General features: G+C 40.4%; 1 protein-coding gene across 2 annotated transcripts in view; it reads right to left on the bottom strand.

The window, feature by feature from the left end:
- The window catches only part of VEPH1 (ventricular zone expressed PH domain containing 1), a 145,639-nt gene extending 121,819 nt beyond the window's left edge, over window positions 1-23,820 (bottom strand). Inside the window, exons 1-3 of one of the 2 annotated variants that reach the window (XM_054039306.1) lie at window positions 23,531-23,820; window positions 9,768-10,055; window positions 6,091-6,306 (exon numbers count right to left, since the gene is read on the bottom strand). In XM_054039306.1, the coding sequence (XP_053895281.1) occupies window positions 6,091-6,306; window positions 9,768-9,905 (354 nt within the window). In that variant the 5' untranslated portion in view covers window positions 9,906-10,055; window positions 23,531-23,820. Of the gene's footprint in view, window positions 1-6,090; window positions 6,307-9,767; window positions 10,056-15,830; window positions 15,893-23,530 lie in introns of those variants that run through there. The other variant, XM_054039308.1, reaches the window with a different exon arrangement.
- Between the last annotated feature and the right edge of the window lie 384 nt (window positions 23,821-24,204).

The raw sequence follows: 24,204 nt of genomic DNA on the forward strand, positions 1-24,204 counted from the left end.
TCCTTTAGGTGCATGCTTGTCAACCTGGCAAGCCGGAAATGTGGGCTGCAAAATGCGGCAAAGCCCCAAAATCAGGGATATACAAAAATTATTCCTGCAGGAGACCCAAAATGCTGTGGGATTTATTCCTTTTGTGTAAATGACTCTTTCTGCAACCCCAGTTTCATGAGTCTTTATTTTTGAGGTAAGTAATTTTCAACAATAAAAGTAAAAGGGTACAAATTTGTGGGAGGGGGGGCATAGATAACTTTGGGTTTGGAATGACATCCCTTGAAATGAAGGACATTTGATAGGTATGCTTGAGAGATTGTTCCACAGATTTAATTTAATCAGTTTACCATCTGGAATTATTTTCTGATAATTTGACTGTTTTCCTTTTATAATTCCATACAATTTCTTTGTACCCTCCCCCGGTCCCTTCACAAATAACTCCTATCCATGATGTTAAAAACCATCTACAAATATTTCAAGTGTGCTATTTCTCCCTTAAGGCCAAACTCTGTCTTCCAAAAAGTGCACACAACTTCAAATGAAGTCACTGGGGGTTGCATGTGTACCTAGAACTTGATCCTAACAAGAGATATAGCAATCTTTAAATGTTTGGAAACACCAAGGACAGCCTATGGTAAATGTTTAGCCAACCTATACACAACTACTGTCAAATTATGTTTTCCATTAGAGTACACATACATAAACTCTCACTGAGGTCAATCGGACTTGTGTCCAAGTAGCTGAGGACTTAATTGAGTCATACTTTCCTTTACTCTTCCCTTGATTATTCCTTCATCCTCTAATTTTTGTGGCTTTCTCTAAACTCCCTTCACATTTGAACATCTTTCTGACACTGTAGTACATGACTGTCTTTTAAATTATTATTAATTATGTGTTGTTAGTTTTGCTAGCATCTACGAACCACAAGTGATCAGGGCCCCACCGTGCTAAACTCTTATACAAGCACATTAGCAAAACAAAAAGAAATACACTCCAAAGAAATTTGAATACGATTCAGTCTGGAGCAGCTTTGAATGAAAAAGTATACATGTGAACAGAAAAAAAAATATTGTGGTTCCATGTACATAATTCCATTTGGCCCATTTCTGCTTCCAGTGAAGTCAATTGGACCTTTGCTGATAGCACCAATGGGAACAGGATTGGGCCCAATGAATCGTATTCCCTAGTTTGTTAAGTCTTCTTTGTGTTGCTCAAGTGCTGCAAAACAGCCCCAACCTGGCTTAACTGGCCACATGGGGATTCCCTATGTTAGGGGAGTCTTCAGGCAGTATGGTGTGTCATAGCAATTCCTACACTGCCCCTTTCTTGTAAGAATTGTGGCCAAGGGGAAACGACTGTGGTCAGGGTATTCTATGTTGTTCCAGCATCCCCAGGTTCTGGGACAACCCTTTGGAGCCATCAGCATCTGGCCAAAACAGTGTGTATATTGAGAAAGGTCCTTAAAACTAATGGAGTTTTTACATAGCAACATGTTTAAATCCACATAATTCCTTATTACTTATGACCGGGACAGGCTTTTGTCAAATTCTGCCTTCAAGTTATATACCCATCACCACCCCCACAACACCATTCACTTCAGGCTCTTTGGTTGACATGTAGCTCTTTTATGAAAACAGAACAGAAGGGGAAGCTCTCTATAATAAGGATGATAAAATACTTAGCTGCCGAGAAAATGTATTAATTCAAATGGAAGCACAGAGTAAGGTTTCAGCTGCCCCTAATAAATATCTGTACATGACTGTTCACTTATGAAAATATGCAGGTGACAATGAAAAACAGATTTCAATAATATAATGTAACAAAGTTTGCAAACCTTGGGGACCTAACTGCTGCTAATATCAACAGAACACGTAACATTCAACCCAGGTGTGAGATATTCATTACTTTTCCAATTGTCCCTCATGGATTGTATAAAAACTCAAATTGTTCTTTCTTCTGTAAAGTAACACATGATGTAGCTGTGATTCTAAGAGCAGCAAATGTATTTGTAGAAGTTCTCAGCTTTGATTTCTTTTTAATTTATTCTGAATGATTTTTTTACATAAAAAAAAAGAATACAGCAAACACATGGAGGGTGGATTGCATAATGCCCCATGACAGGTGGGCTAACTATGGCCCGTGAGCCAGATCCAGCTCACCAGCCATTTTAATCCAGCCCTTCAGCTCCCACTGGGGAGCAGGTTCTGGGGCTTGCCCCACTCTGGCGCTCCAGCTGGGGAGCAGGGTTGGGGGCCTCTCCATGCAGCTCCCGGAAGCAGCGGCATGGCCCCCCTCCAGCTCCTATGCATAGGGGCAGCCAGGGGGCTCCACTCTGCACACTGCACCTGCCCCAAGCGCCACCCCCGCAGCTTCCATTGGCCGGAAACCTCAGCCAATGGGAGCTGCAGGGATGGTGCCTGTTGATGGGGCAGTGTGCAGAGTCACCTGGCCGTGCCTCTGCATAGGAGCCAGAAAAGGGACATGCCATTGCTTCCAGGAGCTGCTTGAGGTAAGCACCGCCTGGAGCCTGCAACCCTGAGCCTGCACACCAACCCCCTGCCCCTGCCCTGATCTCCCTCCTGCCCTGCAAACCCCTCAGTCCCAGCCCGGAGCACCCTCCTACACCCCAAACTCCTCAGCCCCACCCCAGAGCCCGCACCCCCAGCCCCACCCCAGAGCCCGCACCCCCAGCCAGAGCCCTCAACATCCCACCCCAGCCCAGAGCCCCCTCCCACATCCTGAACTCCTCATTTTTGGCCCGACCCTGGAGCCTACACCCCCAACCAGAGCCCTCATCCCCTCCCACACCCCAACCCCAATTTTGTGAGCATTCATTGCCCACCATACAATTTCTATTCCCAGATGTGGCCCTCGGGCCAAAAAGTTCGCTCACCCCTGCCCTATAACCATGGTGAACTTTGGCACATCACAGACTTTCAAACATGCATTGTCATCTATCATAAATGTCTGAATTATCTACAGAAAGAGAACAATTGGATTTGATCATCATTCATTAGTGGGGAAGTGTCCCAGTAAATATATTAACATTAACTAAAGGTCGAATCCAAAGCTCATTGAAGTCAATAGGTGTCTTCCCATTCACTTCAGTGGGTTTTTAGTCTGGCCCTTACGGTGTGTACTCTGAACTAATTGAATTTAATGCTAACAAATACAATTCATCTAGGAAATAAGCAATGCTTTATTTTGACAATGTTATAATAATAAGCAGAGTTAAGACAATGGAGACCTGTTCTGCTGATCTCAGGAATTATATTCCTGGACAAGATCAACACCAATCTGAGCTTCAGTAAGATTTTTTTTTCTTTCTTCATTGTGAATATTCATTTGGCACTGTTCCCAGAGTTTGGGAAGTGAAAAGAACAGACCTGGGCATATGGACGATTGTAAATTGCTATTTCATTGAAGTGAACTCAGATTTGGGGTTTTTTTTCTTTAACTTTTTTTGTTTCTTTTGGACTTTCAACACTTCCAACCAAGAGACAAACTAGATGATGACTCTCAAGAAGTTTTAAGGACAACATGTCATAATGAGGACCTTGTGGCAACTATTTGAGCAGTAGTCTGGAGTAGACAGTAACACACCGAGGCCTTTAGTACTGTTGCTTCAGCTACTACAGGGAAAGACTGAGTGACACACACCTGAAGATACCTCATTGCCAACAACGAGCATTTGCTGGGCAGATGTAGAGAAGTTCATTTAAAGAGCAAGTCTGAGTCAAACCTGGCACATTGCTGCCAGTTGGTCAATGCAGAAGGCAAATTGGAAATAATAAGGGAACTATACGAAGGGATCTTAGCAATGAAATGCAGTATGTAGAGCTGACACGTCAGTGCTAGGAGAATTGGGTGACTCAGACCAAATAGGGAAGACTGACTGGCCAAGGAAACAATGGTGTGCTGGGAAGATTCAGTATAGGCCAGCTGAGGAAAACTACGCAGATAGGAGGTATCCATAAAACAATAAACTTCTCAGACAACTCCACTTCCCTCTCCTGTAACAGGCTCTCAGTGAATTTTGGTTTCTTTCTTCCATTCCAGCCTGCTTCAGCTTCCTCATTTTTACTGCAATTTCTCTCCCCAGCGAGGAACATACCCAGGCTGTACAGATTACGGTCGTTGATGGGTCCCCATTAATAGTCTCCCATTTTGAATAAACCATTGAGGATTATTTTACCAGGGTTAGCACAAATAATGGCTGCAGTAGTTGGATGTCCAGGTCAGCCCAACAATTCATAATTCAGCCCAAGGGGTCACAGAGAGGTAAAAAGGCAGCTGTTCCATAGGGTTCGTCAGGGCTAATACCTAGGCTACTCCCTCCAGCCTATCCCTCCTAAGGGGCAATTAAACCCTGGCTGCAGATTCCACCATCTACCAGAGCTCACTCAGTTCTTCTGTCTTATTGGGGCCTCCTACACAGTGGCCTCTTGCCCTCATGTGCTGTACTCCTGCTGCAGGCAGGTGCTGCGCATGTATGTTCCCCCTGCTGCTGGCCTCCTTTGACGAATAGTCTGCTTCCTGCCTGGCTGTCAGCTTGTCAGTGCCAACTTTCAGGCTGCCTGCTGCTGGGCCTTCTCTCCGTAGCCTGCTCCCAGGATGCTGCACCCGACCTGCTGCTCCAGCTCATAGAAAGCCTTTGGTTCTGTCCTGAACCTGTACTCCAAACTCAGGGTATTACTTCCTTTACTGCTTCTCTAGACATTATGGTGCCCTCTACTGATCCTTTCTTTCCAGGTCAACCAGGGCTAGGGGTAGGTGTTGTAGCAGAGTTAGTATGGAGACTGGATGAGTGTGTTCCTTAGGATACACACTCACACAGCCCACAAAGGGTGTAACTTCTTCCACAAGTGAAGGCTATTCAGGGGTGTGTCTGCTCATCCCCCCCTCTGCACCTAGAGAGGAAAACATTCGGTAACAGCGGCACCAGCAGCAGGAGGGGAGGTTCCTCTGTACCCTTCTGTACTGGTAAAGAGACACGGCTGCTTTGCACACTGAACTCATGCCTGCCTCATTATTCTGTAGCTTGTGCCCGCTTATGCTAGCTCACCAAAAGGCAGACAGTGAGGTAACTTAACAGTACCTACTACTAAGCTTGCAGATTTATAACAATATATAACCTTGGTTTCCTGAGAGTGGTACCCCAGCGATATACATTTCACAAAGCAGAGGAGATGAGTAAATAACAACAGAAAAAATACTATCAGGATACATTAGCAAATATGGGCACAGTGCTCCAACTTTAACCCTATTTCTGCCCGGAGAAACATTTCACACCATTGAACATAGCTATGTGTTCTCACTGAAGCAGGCAACTGAACGTTGACAACCAGCCTGTTGCATGTAATTTTTCCCACCATTGATCCTGACCTTCCATACTGACCTTCCATTTACTGTACACAGAAACTATTATGTAAATGAGTCCCAGAGCCTTTTATATGCTCTACTGGAGAAACATTCAGGAGCCAGCTTCAATTAAAACATAAGACTGTTCAAAAACAACTACTTATAGGACAAAGATTCTCCAAGCAGACAAAGGATCAAAATCTGAGCTGTGTGTTCAAGGTCAGAATTTGGCCCATAGAGTAGTTTCCAATATTGCATCTGGACTCCGCATCACAACTGAGCCTTTAAATGGGATCCTCACTCTTGAAATGCAACATTTCTATCAGATAAAGGATCCTCTTCAACCTTTGCCCCAAATGATACTTTTCTTTCAAAGAGTCATAATTGCCTTGAAAATAATGGGTTTTGAATGAAATGTCTTTCCCATCTGCTGCTGCTACAATACTATCCTTCACACTTCAATTTTTATGTAAGATGCAAACATCTAGGGTTCATGCAACATTAAGACTGAGAAATTCACCACACAGGACATTTCAAAAGATAAGAATGCTGCCAAAACATTTACTTGGCCTCAATGTACATCATATATATTTAATAGTATAAATTAATATGAAGCTCCAATTCTTGGCTTTTTCAATAAATGTGAGCACTCCAATACATCGCAAGAGAGACTAAGTACAACTGCTATTAAACTATGACACTGTGAGTGATAGGGTATTTCTTGTGATCCAGGCTTACCTGCAAAATGCAACTCATGATATCAGATGCAATTTTTGCATGTGGTGTGTCCTCATCTTTTCCTGAAGGTTTTAGATTGTGCTCTAAACACGACTCCCAGAGAGCCACAAGTGCCTTTCCATGTTTTTCTATGGATGCAGTCTCCCTGATAGCAGTGGTGATTCGAGTGATACAGATTTCCACCACTGCCTGGTCATTGTCGTTAGTCTGGTAGTCCTAGTTTTAAAGAAAATACGGGTTTTAAAATTGTATTGTGCAAATGAAGTGTCATCCTTTAAAGAATGCCACAAAATGAACCAGAAGATGTTAAGTTAATTTAACTCTCAATATTCTTCATGTCATCTATACAATAAATAAGTACAATATTGAGAGCAAAACTCTAATCATGTCATAGGTCTTTAACTATTCCAAGTTGTAATTTAACACAAAGGAATAATTTGTGCTCCTACAAAAAAATATGGATTAAATTATTAAGACTGAATTTTTGTAGTCCCCCATTTTGAAGCTATGCCTTCCCTGTTCAGTAGATGTGAATGTATGTGCCTAGAAATCCCTGGTTTATATTTTTTCTATTTGTATAGTACTATAATATTAAAACATTTAAATGTCAACTCTAAAAAAATTACATCCAGGAGTCCAAATAACTTGTATTATGCAATTATTTCGACTCACAGACGTAAATGGAGATATTTCAGATTTACACTAGGAACAGAAATTGATTCAATAGGCCTGATTCTCTGTTTCCCTGCATGCTGTGTAGTTATTTACCTCTGTGCAAACTAGATCCAAAATGCTACCGAAACATCCATTTTGTACTAGTGTAAATGACTACATTGGAGGCTCAGACGCAGTATATACAACAACTAACCCTCATGCTAAACTATAATATTCTACCTCAAAGAGGCACAGAGGCCAGACACAAGCTAAAAGAACAGGAGTACTTGTGGCACCTTAGAGACTAACAAATTTATTAGAGCATAAGCTTTTGTGGGCTACAGCCCACTTCTTCGGATGCATGTTCCACTCTATATGCATCCGAAGAAGTGGGCTGTAGCCCACAAAAGCTTATGCTCTAATAAATTTGTTAGTCTCTAAGGTGCCACAAGTACTCCTGTTCTTTTTGTGGATACAGACTAACACGGCTGCTACTCTGAAACCAGACACAAGCTAAGTATTCATCAAAAAATATGTTACTTATACCTGCTAGCCATGGAAATATTTAAGAATTTGGGCTAAATTCAACATTCATTTACAAAAGGATAACTCTGGAGAACCTCTATTAAATCCAGTGGAGTAATTAAATCCACTGGTGTATATGAGCACATTGGATGTACGTTTTAAGCTTTTGGGGTGATTAGTTGACTTACCCTACCACATATATCTGATCCTGCAATTTGGCTTTTCCTCCTTGCAATTCCAGGAAATCTCTTCTCCTCTTGTTAAAAAGAGTTTGCTTTATTTTTGATAAAAGCAGAAGTAGAATAATATGGAGATAGCCAGTAAGGTGTTAGCCGGAAACAGAAACAAGCAAGAGATTCATACTTAAGTTTGCATTTGTATTCACTAGCTGCCTTTTGGCCATAGAAAGATGTACAGCAGAATACTCTGCAACTCTAGGAGTCTCCCCACATACCTGGGAAAAATAAATACACCTCGACAGCTCAAATTCTGAATTTAAAAATTGTGAGAAGCCTTGCTCCAGAGCAATAATGAAGTATATCACTGAGCACTGCTGCCCTCTAGTGGGAATTAGCCTTAGGGAATTTAGAAGCACAAGAAATCCTTTGTTCTTTAGGATGTAGCATGGTTTAGCAGTTTAGCACAAAGTATCAATGGCAAATTCAGTCCTTTTGTCTCAGAGGACTATGATGGGAGGGATATCTGGAAATGCTGATAATATGCCATTAGTGGAAATATACCAGGAATAAGTGGAGTCAAGAGCTAAACTAATTTTAATAATGTTCTGGAAAAATGTGCAACGGTAATTGCTGTCAAAGAAATGACCCAAGGAAAGAATTGTCTCTGCACAACGATTTCCATAATTGATGATTTAGAGCGTTTGTGGCCACAAGCAACAGTGTGTTCAAAAGTTCTGAAAGTTAGAGTTTGGTATGTTGCCAAAATCCATTTAAAATCACTATGATATCCAGAAAAGTGCATGTACATTGGCTAGTTCAATATATTAGGGTCTTGTTACAGCTGACAATTTCTCTTCTGCAAGCTGATGTATATTCCAATCAAAAGTGGTCACTATGGGGATTTAAGGGTTTGCAAAATGGCTCAGGCTCAAGGCCGCTCTGAAATATAATTGAGGAATGGATTGGGCTGACCCAAGCATTAACACAAGTTATGCTTTAGTCAAACACAAGATACTGGACTCAATGAAGGGGTAACTGGGTGAAATTCAGTCACCCATGACATACATGAGATCAGATTAGATGATCTAATGGTCCCTTCTCGCCTTAAACTATATGAATCCATGGTACAGAAGAGTTAGAGAGATCTAAACCGATAAACAAATAGTTTCTTAAAATGCTTTCAGAGTATCTTATCTCTGTCTGTCTCCTACCAACTCCTGCAGTACTTTAGCAGCTGAATTCAGCAACATCAAAATGTGGCAGGGAGGGAGGGAAGTTTAACTCTATAATAAGATAACCAAAGCAATAAGTAACCAAATAATTAAAAGAAGCTACTCATATGAGAGGAGGGGTGGGTGAGAGGAGGAGTGGGAGAAAACTTAGAAGAAAAGGGCAGGAGGAAGAGAGAGAGAAAGAAAGAGGTGAAATTGAGAAAAGGTGAAAAACTAAAAACAGAATGGATTGAGAGAAAAGAAAATCAAGACTGCCAGGGAGCGGGTGGGTGAAGAAAGTGTCCATGTCTTTGCGTGATAGCAACGTATAACCCTAGAATGACTGTGTCTGTGAGCACTTCCCATTCATTCTCAGGTCCTCCAATGAATATCCATCCTTCAGCCTTTGGATCCAACTCCCTTCAGTGTGCTAGTTTTCATACTCTGTTTTGGTCAGATTAACAAAAGATCAGTACTGGACCATGCTGATAGGTTATCTGTCAGCTGCTCTGGGAGTCCCACACAAGAGCAGAAGATAAGCTGGCAAAGAGAGCACACTTGAAGGCATGAACTGGTGGCTCAGAATACTGAGAATTTAAGCTCTCCTCACAAAGAGTGCTGAGTACCAGGTAAACCTATTATTTCTTATGCTGCTCTGTCTCCTTCAGAAGCTTATAGAATGCTGTAATGGAGCTGAGAAAACTACCAATGCAGGGACTCCTCCTGTTAGGGGCAATTCCATCAGAACAAAATGTCAGAAATGAAATGATGGCACATGCATTCTTTATTTCATTCATAGCCATAGCATGACTTTAACATCTATTAATCATGTATTAACCCTCAATACACTATAAATGGATGCTTAATATGAAGTGTGACTAAGATCAGTTTAAATTATTTTTCTTAAAATAAAATTCAGCAGAACGAGAACTGAATGCAAGAGCTGAAGTCTTTGAATCTGACATTTTGTTTAGGACTTTTGTGGTTTTTAAAGGGTTAGATTTATTATCTGGTTTTGGTGTTCTGCTTATTCTGTCATTGTTTTCTGACCTTTCTTTTCATGATACATTATCTCATGCAGAAGGATGGGGGAGCATGCCTTACTTACTGGAGATGAACTAATTGTTTTTATTTGCTCAAGAGCTTCTGACAGGCTTCCTTCTATCTCAGCATCATCTAAGGAGAATAGATCCCCTGCACGTGAAAGGTCCTTTTGTCCCAAAACCAGACCAAACAGATGATGCATGGCTTATGTGTTCTGCCAGTCAGACAAATCTCTGCTTGTACCATGTGCTTCAGTCAAATGAGGCTGGTGATGTAGCAACCCATAACCTAGTCAGCAGTTTATTAGGTACAGTAAACCTTTTGCACATTTTGAGGCCTCTTCTGCCACGATCTGGAAAAAAAAATGCACACATTAGCAAAAGTGTCACCCTGTGATTCACCAAAGATTTTTCAATGACTGCTTGTGAAAGGTACTTAGCCCCTCATTCAGCAAAGTACTTAATAAGCATGTGCCTAACTTCAGGAATGTGAATAGTCAAAAAAGTTAGACATCTGCTTAAGTTTATTACTGAACCAGAGTCTACACAGATAGCTATAAAGAAAGAAGCCTTCTCTATTTCATTCTATTCAGGTTGTTATACTATCCTCATCACCATGATATCCGAGCACTTTCCAAAAGGGTATTAAGTGCCACGACTAGCATCTGTCACAGATGACTCTTTTTTTACCCTCTCCCCAGAGAGAAACTGTGTGAGCAGGATATGTGTGTGTGTGTGTGTCTGTCTGTGTGTGTGTGTGTGTGTTATTACATGCACACTCTGCCTTCTCTTTAGGCACTGAACAGGTACAGCAGGCTAAGAACAGTGCCCCAAATCTGAACTGTGGGAGAGACTGGACCCAGAAAGCCAGGTTATGCAACTGTTACTTATGATGAACTGGGACTACGCATGCGAGTAATGTTTTCACAACTGAACCCTGATGTATGAAAAAACCCTGCAATTAGGATGAGCTAAGAATCCTTTTTCCACATACATCAGCTGTAGGCAAATCCTTATGTACAACAGCTGTCCAAAATTCCACAAGGAATATTTTAAATATTGCATGCTTTGTGTATTTCTTGCCTACTTAAAATTATGCTGTTCTTTACCATTGATGATGGGAAATTATCTGCTACCTGAATCTTGCAGGACATCAGTATTAGTGGGATAAACCAAGAGATATCTGTGGTGTTCAGATATTAAAAAGATATTAATGGTGCTGGTAACCTGCATAGTGCAGCAAGAACAATTCACTAAGAAACCACAACAGATTTCCCTTGATCTGAGTACAAGGACCAGGTTTTAATACCCCTAAGCATGATGAGCAATACCTGACTCCATGAGAAATCCTATTGATTTCAGTGTGGCCATTCAAGGGTTTGTAAATGGCTGATCTATCCCTTTAAGGGCAGTGGAGTCCTGAGGCCAGCCAACCCTGTTCCAAAGCATGGTATCTTTAAGAACAGGTCACTCTGGGAAGGATCATCATGTGACTACCTGCTGAGAATTGTAAGTGCTCTGAGCTAAAAGGAAGCCTACAGGCAAAAGGGAGTTGCATGGAGGCTGTCTTGTGGCAGAGCTAGGATGATCGTCTGGGGCAGGATTCAAGCACAGCCCAATGAAGTAGGGCTGTGGAGACCTTGCTCCAAGGGAAGGAGGAGTTTGAGCATGTTATGTTCATAGCATTCACACAGAGAATTCAATAAAAACATAAATAATAATAATGCACAAGAACCCAAAACCTGAGAGACAAAGCAAGCTGTTCCTTAAAACAGAGCGGCACAGCCCATCTTACTCCAAGCTAGCTAGTTGCAAACTGACAGCAGGTAGGCCCAGATCACACACATCCCTACAGTGCTCCTTAATTTGCAAGCAGGATCAAGAAAACACCCTCAAAGTTAAAGTTACAGCTGATCATTTAAAGAGTTTTCAATGCACTGCAGAGCACAGGGACTGGGGGTAGGATAAGACTTGGGGGAAGGTCTCCAAGGGCCAAAGTGGGACCAGCAGAGCTCCAAAGCTCAGAGGGAATTGAGGAGCAGAGAGAGAGAGACAGAGCCTGAACCCCTGAAACAAGGGTAAATTGGAAGGCCTGAGGAAGGGCTAAAGGAACTGTGTATTTGTTTTGTGAGGAATTAATAAATTACAGTCCAAAAGAGGGTACCTTATTTTAAACCTCTTGGGTGCATGGGAGTTGATTAGAGAACCAAGAGGGGAACTGAGGCAGGGTGACTGCAGTGACTTGTTCCAGGACTGTGCCCTGCAACAGGCCTGAATATCGAGAGGATCTAGAGCAAGTGGAGCCAAAGTTCGCTTTCTGAACACTCAGAAATGATAAAATCATAGTGAGCAGGAATACGGGCAAGGACCCTTCAAAGACTACAATATCTCAGATACAGTTGGAGTCAGGACCTGCAGCTCTGCAATGACAGAAATAGTCTGCTGACTGAGCGGATGCGCCAAACCTGCGGAAAAAACGCAGAAATTGGGCTTGTTTTTGTCTTAATTGGCATGTGAGTTGCTTGTTGGCTAGTTTTTGGCTTGTAGCTTGTTGCTTGATAGTAGCTTGTTGCTTCTTTTTTTTTATCGGCTCCCCGCAAGCTGGGGCAAGGGGGAAGAGAGTCAGGGATGCATAGTGGGCCCACCATAGTACCAGACTGCACGCCGGGGGAATCTAGTCACATAGAGTGTTGGGGTTCTCAGGGATTGTCTTGTTTTGAAATGGGATTAGCTTGATTTTGGGGTTATTGTGAAAGTCGGGGTGCTTATTTACCCCATGAAAGTTGGGAACTGTGTGACAGACCTTACAGAGAAAAGAATGAACCACATGAGGAGTACATTCGCAAATACTCACAAATATATGCAAACAGCAGCTAACCTTCAAATTTCATCATAATCACAAGAGGAAACTAAAATACACATCACATGACCCCAGTAAATTAAACACAGACATTAGAAGAAAGGTTACAGGCCCACTTAAAACAGTATGAAATCTTTTCTGAGAAGGCAAAGAATAAGAAAATATTTTCTCAGAATGCATCAACTCTGTTACATATAAAAATGATGGTCTGACAACCTAGCGGTATGTCTTAAGCCAACACAACCTAAAACACTCTCTTTTGTCCTTGAAACAGAGTCTTCATTTTGTAAGACCTCTGCAATGTGTCTATCTACCCTATCTTGTCAAGGCCTAACTTACTTGGTGACTCTTTAACATATAGATCTTTGACACAACAGAACGCATAAGTTAGGTATGGAAATGAGCTATTAGATTATCTGTCATAGCCCACAGCCAAAGAGAATTGATCCCTATTTTTTATGTCCAGTCCAGTTTTAAATGTCCCAAATGATAGGGCTGCCACCATTTCCCTTGGAGAACAATTGCACTATTGAATAGATGTAATTGTCAAGAAATTTGCCTGATATTTTGACTAAATATTCCCTTACTTTCATTGTATTAGTCCTTGTTATTCCCCACTGCATAAATAATTCTTCTCCCTTTTTCAAATATCTTAGATTTATATTTCACATTGCCAGCCACCACTTCCTGAAGCTATACAGACTTAGCTCTTGAAAGCATTTCACATGAGAAAATTCCTTCAGCCCCTTTATCAGTTCTATTGGTCTTCTCCAAAGTCCCTCCTGTTTGTCAATATCTTCCCATAATGGGGTGTCACGAAATGAACACAACATTCCAAGTCACTGCAGAGAAACTGTGAACTGGACTACTACCTCCTGTTTCATGCCAATAAGACTCCTCCAGAAGAGTAAATATGCCTAAATGTTGACAATAGGTGTATTTATAAATGGAACAAATTCATAAAATAATCAGAGCGAGGCAACTTCAGCCTAATCACTACTGGCTACCATTGTAGGAGATGTTTTCACCCCTCAGCCAAAAGGCCAAGAAGCTATATCACTAGATATATATATGAGTACATAGATGTTTGATATAAACAGCGCAATTTATTAATATAAGTATATGTAGCATTGTTCATGAGTTAGTAGGTTCAATAATGTTGTTATTGTTGCTATACACTGCAAATGTCTTCCTGAGTCTAGCTCTGAACAGCTCCAAGACTATTGGTGAATTTCTGCTCTCTTTTGCATTTGTATAAATTATTTCAGTGCCATACTCTAGATTTATACCAATGTAACTGAGCAGAATTTGTCATAAGTGTGCAAACAGGGAAGTGTGAATATTCTGAGTTTTGAAAGAAAATCATGTCTGAAAGTGTTTGGAGGTTTAAGGAGAAATGCATGTAGCGTAAACATGGTAAAGGCAGAATCTTGCAAAAAATGAATTATTTGTGGGGTGGTTGGTTGTATGGTGGGGCTGGATAAGAAAGGTGGTGTAAGAGTCAAAAGATGGGATCAAATGTAACCATATTTGCCTGGAATTTCTGCATTAAATCAAGCTGCTGCATTACTGCTAGCAATCTGCCATACAGAGCCTCTAGAAGTGACAGGGAGTGCGCCTTAAATGAAACCTATGCATACTATTGTTTATAAGGAGCATGGCTCAAAACAAGGCTGGACTTAGGTTTTGCAGCTCCTGATCCCATCCAGATTCCTCCTTTTAGATAAATCTCACTTATTCTGTGTACTTGCAATATTGAGGCTGTTTCCTACCTGCCCAAGACCTTCTCACCTCAATCTGTGGTGACCCCTCTCCATAATTTATTTGAGTGACTCCGTGTCCACTGGTGACCCTTTGTACATACACATTGACCAAAAAGCCAGGAGATGAAACCAAAGGGCAACTCTCTAAGGGATATGCAGGGAACTCAATCTCTGCAGCAGCCTGCAGGCAGTAGAACAGGTCAGGGATAGCATTTTGACTGGAGGGCTCAGTGCATGCATGCATGCAAGACCGAGAAGAGCAAGGTCTTAATGAAGGCATGTATACTGTATAGGTCTGAGGCATCCTTCGTATATAATTAGCATAGAGAATCCCATGCCTAAGCAATATGTATATTATATGGTCAAATATGAAACTTTTTACTGTATTTCTAATTCCCATGTATAGTTTCCACCAGCACACTGATTGGTCATACCTGTGTGATACTACCACGTAGAATTGCTGTCAATCCTGGGTAAGAAGGCTCTGAAAATGCCTACTCATTGCATACACATTTCATTTATTTTTGACACACCATTAAATGGCATTTTAAAAAATGTGGAGAGGTTACATTATGGAAGATGCTTCAAGTTGTATTGATTTAAAAATATATAAATGCAGTACCAGCGGGCTGTCTCCAAAGCAAAATTTTATTAGTACACATAATAATTCTTGTCATAAAGAATCCTCATTGATTCTAAAAGAATGAGGTTCAGTCAGGTGTCTCTCACAATGGATCAAACAGACTCAAGGCCACACAAACTCATCTCACCTGGGACCTTAATTTGAGCTCTACCTGCAGTGTTGTAAGTAATCAGTTCACATATAACCACCTATGATCTGTTCAGATCTCTTATATTTGTAATTCAATGTACCGGGCTAAATTTATAATCTCACTTACACTAGCTTTGTGGCTTTTTTTCAGAAACAATTGTAAAATGTTAAACAAAGGTCAAAACTGATGCAGAGCGCTGAGGACTTTATAGGAAATAATTCAGTGAAACAACAGTCTCTACTTAAATAACATGCCCAACACATAGGGTGACCAGACAGCAAATGTGAAAAACCAGGACAGGAGGTTGGGGGTAATAGGAGCCTATATAAGAAAAAGACCCCAAAATCGGGACTGTCCCTATAAAATCGGGACATCTGGTCACCCTACCAACACACTGAATTCATCCTGCAGTGAGCCTACTCTTTTAGATTTTAGATTTTAACTACAAAGATTTGTATCAATGCAGCAGATTTTACTTTTTCTGGACTATTCACAACAAAACGGAAAGAGAGCTAGTAAAACCTGTGCAAATTAAATCAACCAAAATGAAAGCACAATGGACTAGATTCTCCTGTCAACTACAGTGGGGTAATCAGGAGTAACTACATACAAGTCAATGAGAAGTCATTGATATAAATGAGAGAAGCAGGCCCACCATATTCATATTCAGTATTTCTTACATTTAAAGATGAAAATTCACAGAATAACAAATACAAACAGGTGACTTTTTACCTGTGCATGACTCCCCAATGACATTCTTTAGTGGCACTTACAGCTGCAGAGTTGAAACTCGGAGTTGATATTCAGCTTTGCCTTTGTGCTACAACAGGCAGCATCCAAGGGCATAACAAGTGGAAAGTTATGGAATTTACTGTTAACCAGTGAACCTGAAGCTGTTAATTACAGTGCCAGGAGTAAGGAATTCAAGGAATGCAGACTAAAGCGGCCTAAAAGTTACCAATGGCTTGATCAGGTGACTAGAATGAACCTAAATGCAGAGTGGCCTTATCTGAATGAAATGCTCTGTTCCTAGGACAAATTACAAAGCCTACTCAAAGTGAGTGCAGTGTGTTTCTAATAGAGAAAACAGAACTCTCTGTGTTAGTGAAAAGCTATCCTTCCCTGGGAAGAATGTAAAAAGACCCCAGTAAGCTTATGCTTTTTGAAAGAAAGAAGGCAAGTGAATAAAACAACCAGAAGAAGCTTTACTATCCCAAAGAATAAATGTGGCCATTCCATAAAACAGCTCATGAATACAAAGGAAGGCCTGAACTTTACTTGAGCTTTTATCATCAATTTAATAAACAGCATCACACAATCTCTGCACACATGACCTACAAAGATGCTTGAGTCACGACAAGCCTGCTGTCCATGTCCACTCTTTGAACACGCACTTTGATCTTACAAGTTGAAACGAAAGCATGCTCCCTTTGAGCTTTTGGAAAGGATATTTCACCTACAATGCTCCTGAATTTTAACTTCCCAAGACTGCCTTGTGGGGGGTGGGAGCAGAACCAAATCTAAGCCAGCAACAATGCATTAAATGGTGATCAGCTCTCCAGAGATATGTGGTGAAATAAATGGGTTATAAGTACCTTCAGGGGGAGAAAATACCAGGTATTAAAGGGCTGTTCAGTCCAGCAGAGAAAGACGTAAGAAGAGCCAGTGACTACAAGCTGAAGCCAGAAAAAATTCAAATTGGAAATTAGGCAGACATTTTTAACAGTGAGGGGGATTAACCATTGGAACAAACTACCAAGGGAAGTGGTTCATTCACCATCTCTTGATGTCTTTGAATCAAGAGTGGATGCCTTTCTGGAAAATCAAACACAAGTTATTGGGTTCAATACAGGGCTAACCGGGTTACATTTAAGGGCCTGTGATATACAGGAAGTCATGATTTAATGGTACCTTATGGTCTTAAACTATGAAATTCAGCACCCAATGAAATCAGTGGCAAAACTCCCATTGATTTCAGTTTAGCCAGGATTTCACCCACTATATCTCCTCAATGGATAATTAGTGAAGTGGGGCCCTTCCTTCCAGTCACTGAGTCTACCCTTCTTCAGAGGTACTTGAATTTTCAGAGGAGGAAGGTTACAAGCATTGTCTGTTTTAATTTAATTTAATAAAATAATTAATAATAATACCACGTGTGATTGGTAAATATCATTATATCCACGTTACAAATGGGTAAGTTGGTGCACAAAAATGTTAAGTGATTTACCTAAAGTCACACAATCAGTCTGTGGTAAGATCCGCAACAGACACAGGGAGTCTGATTCCTATTCCTCTTCACCAAATCACTAGACCACACTACTCCTCTAACTGGGAATATGGATAAAAAACATAGTTTAAGACAACTACTCTAGTGATATATAGGGCCAAATTCTCTGCTTGTGAAATTCTTTGACGTCAATGGGAATTATGCCAACAGACAATTTGGCCCATAGTGTTAGAAGCCAATACTATTGCAAACAATCTTTGGAAATCCTCCCACATTCACATCAGGTTGGTCTCAGTTTATATTATAACTAATTAGAGACCAAACTGATGTATGTGCATGTTTTAGTTACCAAAGCACAGGATATTATTCAGCTATGCTGTCACTGTTTCAAATGGAAGATTCTAAATCTCTTCCTCTCTCTGAGGAAAGTGATCTTTTGAGGCACACTCCAGAAACCTGTGAAGGTGTCTGCATCTGCTATGGGCCAGATTTTCAGCAGAGCTCAGCTCCCATTTAGGCACCCTCCTCATCGCCAGATTACAAAAAGGATTCCAGGCCTTATTCTCCTCTCATTTGTACCGATTTTACACCAGTGTAACAGCAATGACTGCAGTGGATTTACTCCTGATTTGTACCTCAGCAAAGGGAAAATCAGGCATCTCAATCTCTCATAATGGTTTAGCTCCCTGCCTCAAACAGATTCCATTTTGCAGTTTTTATAGAACATATTAAGGACAATGCCAGAAAACATTTCCTTACTGTATGCTCTCTGAAATTGAGGTTACCTCTTCAATAAGCTACCGTGTCTTAACTTCTAATTATGACAAATCTCCTTAAAAGTTTCATTATGTAACACTGCTGAAAAGATTTACACACGCAGAACATTTCAGCTCTTATAAGGAGAAGATTTTAAGCACTTCCTTGTTCATTACAAGCTTATGCGGTTTGCTTCTTATTATCAGATAATTTTTATTAATTTGAGCAAACCATGGCATATTCTTGTGATAAAATACAGCCTTTATTCTCTTTGCTTCTCTGTAGAAGGAAACTAGTTTCATAGGCCACTAAAGTAACATTTCCTGTAGGGTCAGGGTGGTTGGTAATACTTCCTCAAAGGATGGTTCCTCAACCCTCCTCATAAGCATCTTGATGCTATTTCACCTACCTCTGTTTTCCGCTATAAAACGAGTTAGCATCTAAGTGGCTCCACCTCCCTAAAATAAAATAAAAAATTGTGGAACAAGCATGCCATTTGCTACCATCACACTCTTCGCTCTGCTTGTGTGTGTTTTACCCCTCCCTCTACCCTGACTTGTCTAGTTCGATTGTAAGCTCTTCGGGGCAGGGACCATCTACTCCTCATTGTTTGAACAGTACTTGGCACAATGGGGCCCTATTCTTGGTTGGTCCTTCAGCTACCATAGTAAACATTAATAATAATTAAGCAGAAAAAATGTCAGACACATTACATTAGGTGCTCTGCTTCTTCCACTGGTACTCTATGCATTTCCAGATCTAAATCAAAGTCCAGCTCCTAATTTTAATGTCTATTTTAATGTATTTTAGGACCTGTTTCTCTTTCCATAACCCACTGAGACAGATGCACTCTCATTGGGGACCTTGAAGATATTAGTGTCCACGATGATCTCTTGGTAGCTGGAGGCACAGCATTCTTATCAGAACTCCTTATTAGGGGCTGTCAGAATGAAACCCTAGCCTGACAGGTTTCAGAGTTTGATGCAAAACACTCACCTCCATGCATAATAATTGCTCTCATAATTGAAGAGAAACAATAAAAATTCCAAGTATAAAGGCAACTGGACCTAACTGTGAGTCTTAATATTGCCTTAGGTGCTTAGATTCTAAATAGATAAATTAGAAATACAAGTGGTCTGGGCTGGAAATAACATTATACTTAAGCAAAGCAAATTTTGCAAGAATTGCAGCCACAGTCTTTATTTTTGAAGTATTTATAATGAAAGTATTGTTACTAATTTTTGTCCAGATAGTGCCATGTCACTGAAAACAGTATAAAAAGGGGGACATCTTAAATGTGTGGATTAAGTTGTTCCCCAAGCAACTGGAGCATGCACAACAACAACAAAATACAAAGAAAGAAAAAACATTCCTAAGTGGTTTCTGATTTGGGGCACCTAGTTTCAGACATTTGGGGCCTGATTTTCAAAGGTTCAGACCATCCTTTGTTGCCTTCAACTAAAGTTGTAAAAAATCAGAGCCAAGCTTTCTTCAGGTTGAACATCCAAAAATGGAGGCACTCAATGGTGGCTACTTCAGCAAGTGCTGGGCTAGACCGGTGAATATCTTGTGAGGGAAGTTACTTAGCAATGCACACCAATATGTGCCCAGCTACAAAAGTAGGTTGAGCACACAGCACAAAATCCTGAGTGATGTCATATCCATGATAGGCTCCAGACACTCAAACCCATTACAGATAGCTCCCGTCTGCTCCTAAATCATAGAATCATAGAATATCAGGGTTGGAAGGGACCTCAGGAGGTCATCTAGTCCAACCCCCTGCTCAAAGCAGGACCAATTCCCAACTAAATCATCCCAGCCAGGGCTTTGTCAAGCCTGACCTTAAAAACCTCTAAGGAAGGAGATTCCACCACCTCCCTAGGTAACCCATTCCAGTGCTTCACCACCCTCCTAGTGAAAAAGGTTTTCCTAATATCCAACCTAAACCTCCCCCACCACAACTTGAGACCATTACTCCTTGTTCTGTCATCTGCTACCACTGAGAACAGTCTAGACCCATCCTCTTTGGAACCTCCTTTCAGGTAGTTGAAAGCAGCTATCAAATCGCCCCTCATTCTTCTCTTCTGCAGACTAAACAATTCCAGTTCCCTCAGCCTCTCCTCATAAGTCATGTGTTCCAGACCCCTAATCATTTTTGTTGCCCTCCGCTGGACTCTTTCCAATTTTTCCACATCCTTTTTGTAGTATGGGGCCCAAAACTGGACACAGTACTTCAGATGAGGCCTCACCAGTGTTGAATAGAGGGGAATGATCACGTCCCTCGATCTGCTGGCAATGCCCCTACTTATACAGCCCAAAATGCCGTTAGCCTTCTTGGCAATAAGGGCACACTGTTGACTCATATCCAGCTTCTCGTCCACTGTAACCCCTGGGTCCTTTTCTGCAGAACTGCTTCCTAGCCATTTGGTCCCTAGTCTGTAACAGTGAATGGGATTCTTCCGTCCTAAGTGCAGGACTCTGCACTTGTCCTTGTTGAACCTCATCAGGTTTCTTTTGGCCCAATCCTCTAATTTGTCTAGGTCCCTCTCTATCTTATCCCTACCCTCCAGCGTATCTATCACTCCTCCCAATTTAGTGTCATCTGCAAACTTGCTGAGAGTGCAGTCCACGCCATCCTCCAGATCATTAATGAAGATATTGAACAAAAGTGGCCCCAGGACCGACCCTGGGGGCACTCCGCTTGAAACCGGCTGCCAACTAGACATGGAGCCGTTGATCACTAAAGCCTTGGACAAGGTTGTGATCTAACACATCAAGGTAAGACAGCTCCTGAGTGCCAATTATCACTGGGCTAGGACAGCCCTCATTTGAAAAAAAAAAAAGATCTATAGTAGTAGGCTGGTTTAAAAGTGTATCCAACAGGAAACTTGTGGAATTCCTCAACTCCTTCCACCTTTCTCCAAACTCCACTCTTGTTTGTTATGTGTCAATTTGTTGTGGACATTATGCATGGTTATGTTTTTAGGCTGTAGTGTGACATAATGGTAGACATGCTACAAAATCAGCCCATTTTGCTTAAGTTGGAGTATTTCCAGTAAATGTTAATGTTGTTCTTTACTCTGGCACCAACTAACAGTGGGAGCCAATAGCTCTTTGCTTTCTATTTTTAGCATGGACTAAAGGAAAAGGGGGGATTCCAAAATTTAAATAAACACAAAAAATCACAGAGGCTTTGTAATAGCCCAACACCACTGGATCCTTCCTCTCATAGGTACCTCTCGTGCATAGTAAAATCAGGCCTGGGTGCGTTTCCTAGTTACCTTTGGTCTGAAAGTCTCCTCAGAATGTTCATATGCACAATGAATACACAATACACAAAATATTTGGGACAAAATATCCCCAAATGTTACTCTAATAATTTGATTTTAAAATGTTATTATTACAGATCATTGGCTGATTAATCTAGAACACTTTGTCCTGCAATTTTTCAATAAAGTTCTCAGACTTTTCAGTGAAAGAAAAGGATTAAAGATTATTTTGAAAGAGCATCTTTTTCACAAAGTCTGAATGGACTACAGCAGTTCCCATGGGATTAGCTGCATATATTTAAATTCTTCCCACAAGACATCTATTGTTTTCTACATGCCTCTCACTTTCATTCTGTCACGACAGGTTTCCACACTTCATTTTGACTAAAAAACCCGTGGATTTTGTGCTCTGTCAGATGAAGCAACAAGCACTGACAAGTCGATTAATTTTAAGGTATTTTTTTTTAATTGATCAACTGTTTTATAAACACATTGCTCTGGTTATTGTGTGGTGGAACATTATTGACATCTGATTCTCACATACAGTTTGGAAATTTTATTTTCATTAGACACATCTGTAAGATATATTCTCAAGAGTTATACACTGAATCTTCAGATTCATCTCTCCGAAGGAAAGGAATTTCTACCAAAATCAAAGCAATATATATTCTCCCTTGTATACTTTGGAACAAAACTTAAGAATTCTTTCCACAAACAAAACTAGCATGTGAAGCATTTCTCATATGATAATCTGAATTTCATAAACTGTTATACCTTTATATTTTAGTGAATGTTTAGTTTTTAAGAGTCTGATTCTGCTTAATCAAACCCAAATTACCACTGATCTCTGTGGGCGTTTTGGCTGCACAACCAAAGCAGGATATAACTGCTATAGTAAATACAAAAATATACACTTCCACTTCCAAGGGCTGAATTCACAACCCTCTTATTTCTTGACAGAAAAATATCATATATAGCTAAGACTCTTAGTATATACTTGACATTTCACATACCATAGAGATGCAGTTTTCTTGCAATAAGACATAAAGAATAAAAAATCATGGGGTTTGATGTACTATGCAACATACAGCCAGCTTTAATTGTGTTTTATGTGACAACACTTTATGAATCCTATTATGACTTATATTTTGTTAAACGCCAACAAATTATATCTTTTGGGTAAATATTTCTGAATATCTCTAATATCTGAAAATATTATATTAAATATAAATTACATTATACTTACAAGCAAAAAAACTACACTGTTTCCTACCCTTAAAGGAAAATTATTAAGTACATCATAGAACGCATACCAGTATGCTCATTGTCACTATGATACTATATAATGCTGGTATTTTAAAATGTTTCTTGAATGAGATCTCAATCCCCGTGGTCATTTTTCTATAACACGGGGGTGGAATGGGGAGGGAACTCAATTTAAAACCTTACAAAAGTAAAAAAAAAAAAATCTTTTTGCCATTTATGAGAGAGTGAGAGTGGAGAGACTTACAGAATGAAGAAGCCAGAGGGAGACTGCGGGAATAGGCTTGTAAGAAGTCCACTAGCAAAGTGAAGGTTGAAATGTAGTAATAAAAATGAATTCAGAGTGGCTGTCCCATAGAGCCCTCTACAAGAATGACTATTGAACTAACCCTGAATTTCCTTCATGTGTCTGACAATCCAGTGGGCTTCTCTTTAGTAAATCTTTTAACAGGGCCAGTGCCTTCTCTAGTCCGAATTTTATTCAGAGTTGCCCTGAAACTAAGGCAGTAATAGTGCATTACCGTATATAAAGTGCCTGGGGGTGGGGTTGGGATAGGGAATAAAACAAAATGCAATGAACCCCAGGGGCAGAATTAAGAACATTGTAGGATTAGTGCATATGCTGCAACACACTATGCTGGGGAAACATTGCTTTACCTCTCTATGGCATTTGAAGCAAGTTTCCAACATGCACTGTATGTATATTATTGAAATACACTTACACAAGCATAATAACTGTAGCACTTGAATCCACACAAACTAATCAACAATAACTATACAACTTTTGCTCTCTCAGAAAAACTATTTCATTATTTAATATTTGGATGTGCTATTGTACATTTGTATTGCAGTAATTATTTATTCATTGTTGAAAAATCCTACACAAATGCATATTCATTTAAATTAGTTATTCATACCTCTCAGAAGGGAAACCTCTGAAAAACATTAACAACTGAAGACAAAATAGTTGGTCTTAGAGAAAGTCTGATAAAATCCATTACAATTGTCAGAGTCCCCATTTCAGCCCCTCTCTCTGGTATGTGAAGCTGCTGGCTCAGTGCATAGCCTTGTCAAACCAACCGTACAGTCTATTCAGTTACCCTGGAGTTGTCATGTGGAATCAAGCAAACAAATATCTTCTCTCCATTTCCCCCAACTCTAGCATTCAAAAACAAATCAGAATTAATTCTTTGCAAAGCTTAGCTTCAGCAGCAGCCCAAGTGAAACTTCTCTGAGCTTGATATGTAATTTGAATTAGTTAAAAGGATTTATCTAACAGCCAGTGGTTACATTCAGTTAATGAATAACCTGCTTAGAGTATGAGGAAGTTTTAGAAGTTAATATAAATTATGGGGCCTCTTGTCAGAAATCAGTAAGAGATTGAACCTGTTCATTAGTTTGAGGATAGGCAAGCCAAAAGGACGAAAAAGAAAAAGTGGAGCCCATTAAAGGAAAGATATTGTATCAACTGGCACTGGCTGTATCACACCAATTCATCGAACTGAGATAAGCCAGTCTCACTTGCCCAATTTAGTCCAAACGTCAGGGCAAGTCTAACTGATACAGCCAGTAACATGTATCCAAAGCGTGG

The sequence above is a fragment of the Malaclemys terrapin genome, chromosome 9, assembly GCF_027887155.1.
Source record: "Malaclemys terrapin pileata isolate rMalTer1 chromosome 9, rMalTer1.hap1, whole genome shotgun sequence".
Classification (NCBI taxonomy): domain Eukaryota; kingdom Metazoa; phylum Chordata; order Testudines; family Emydidae; genus Malaclemys; species Malaclemys terrapin.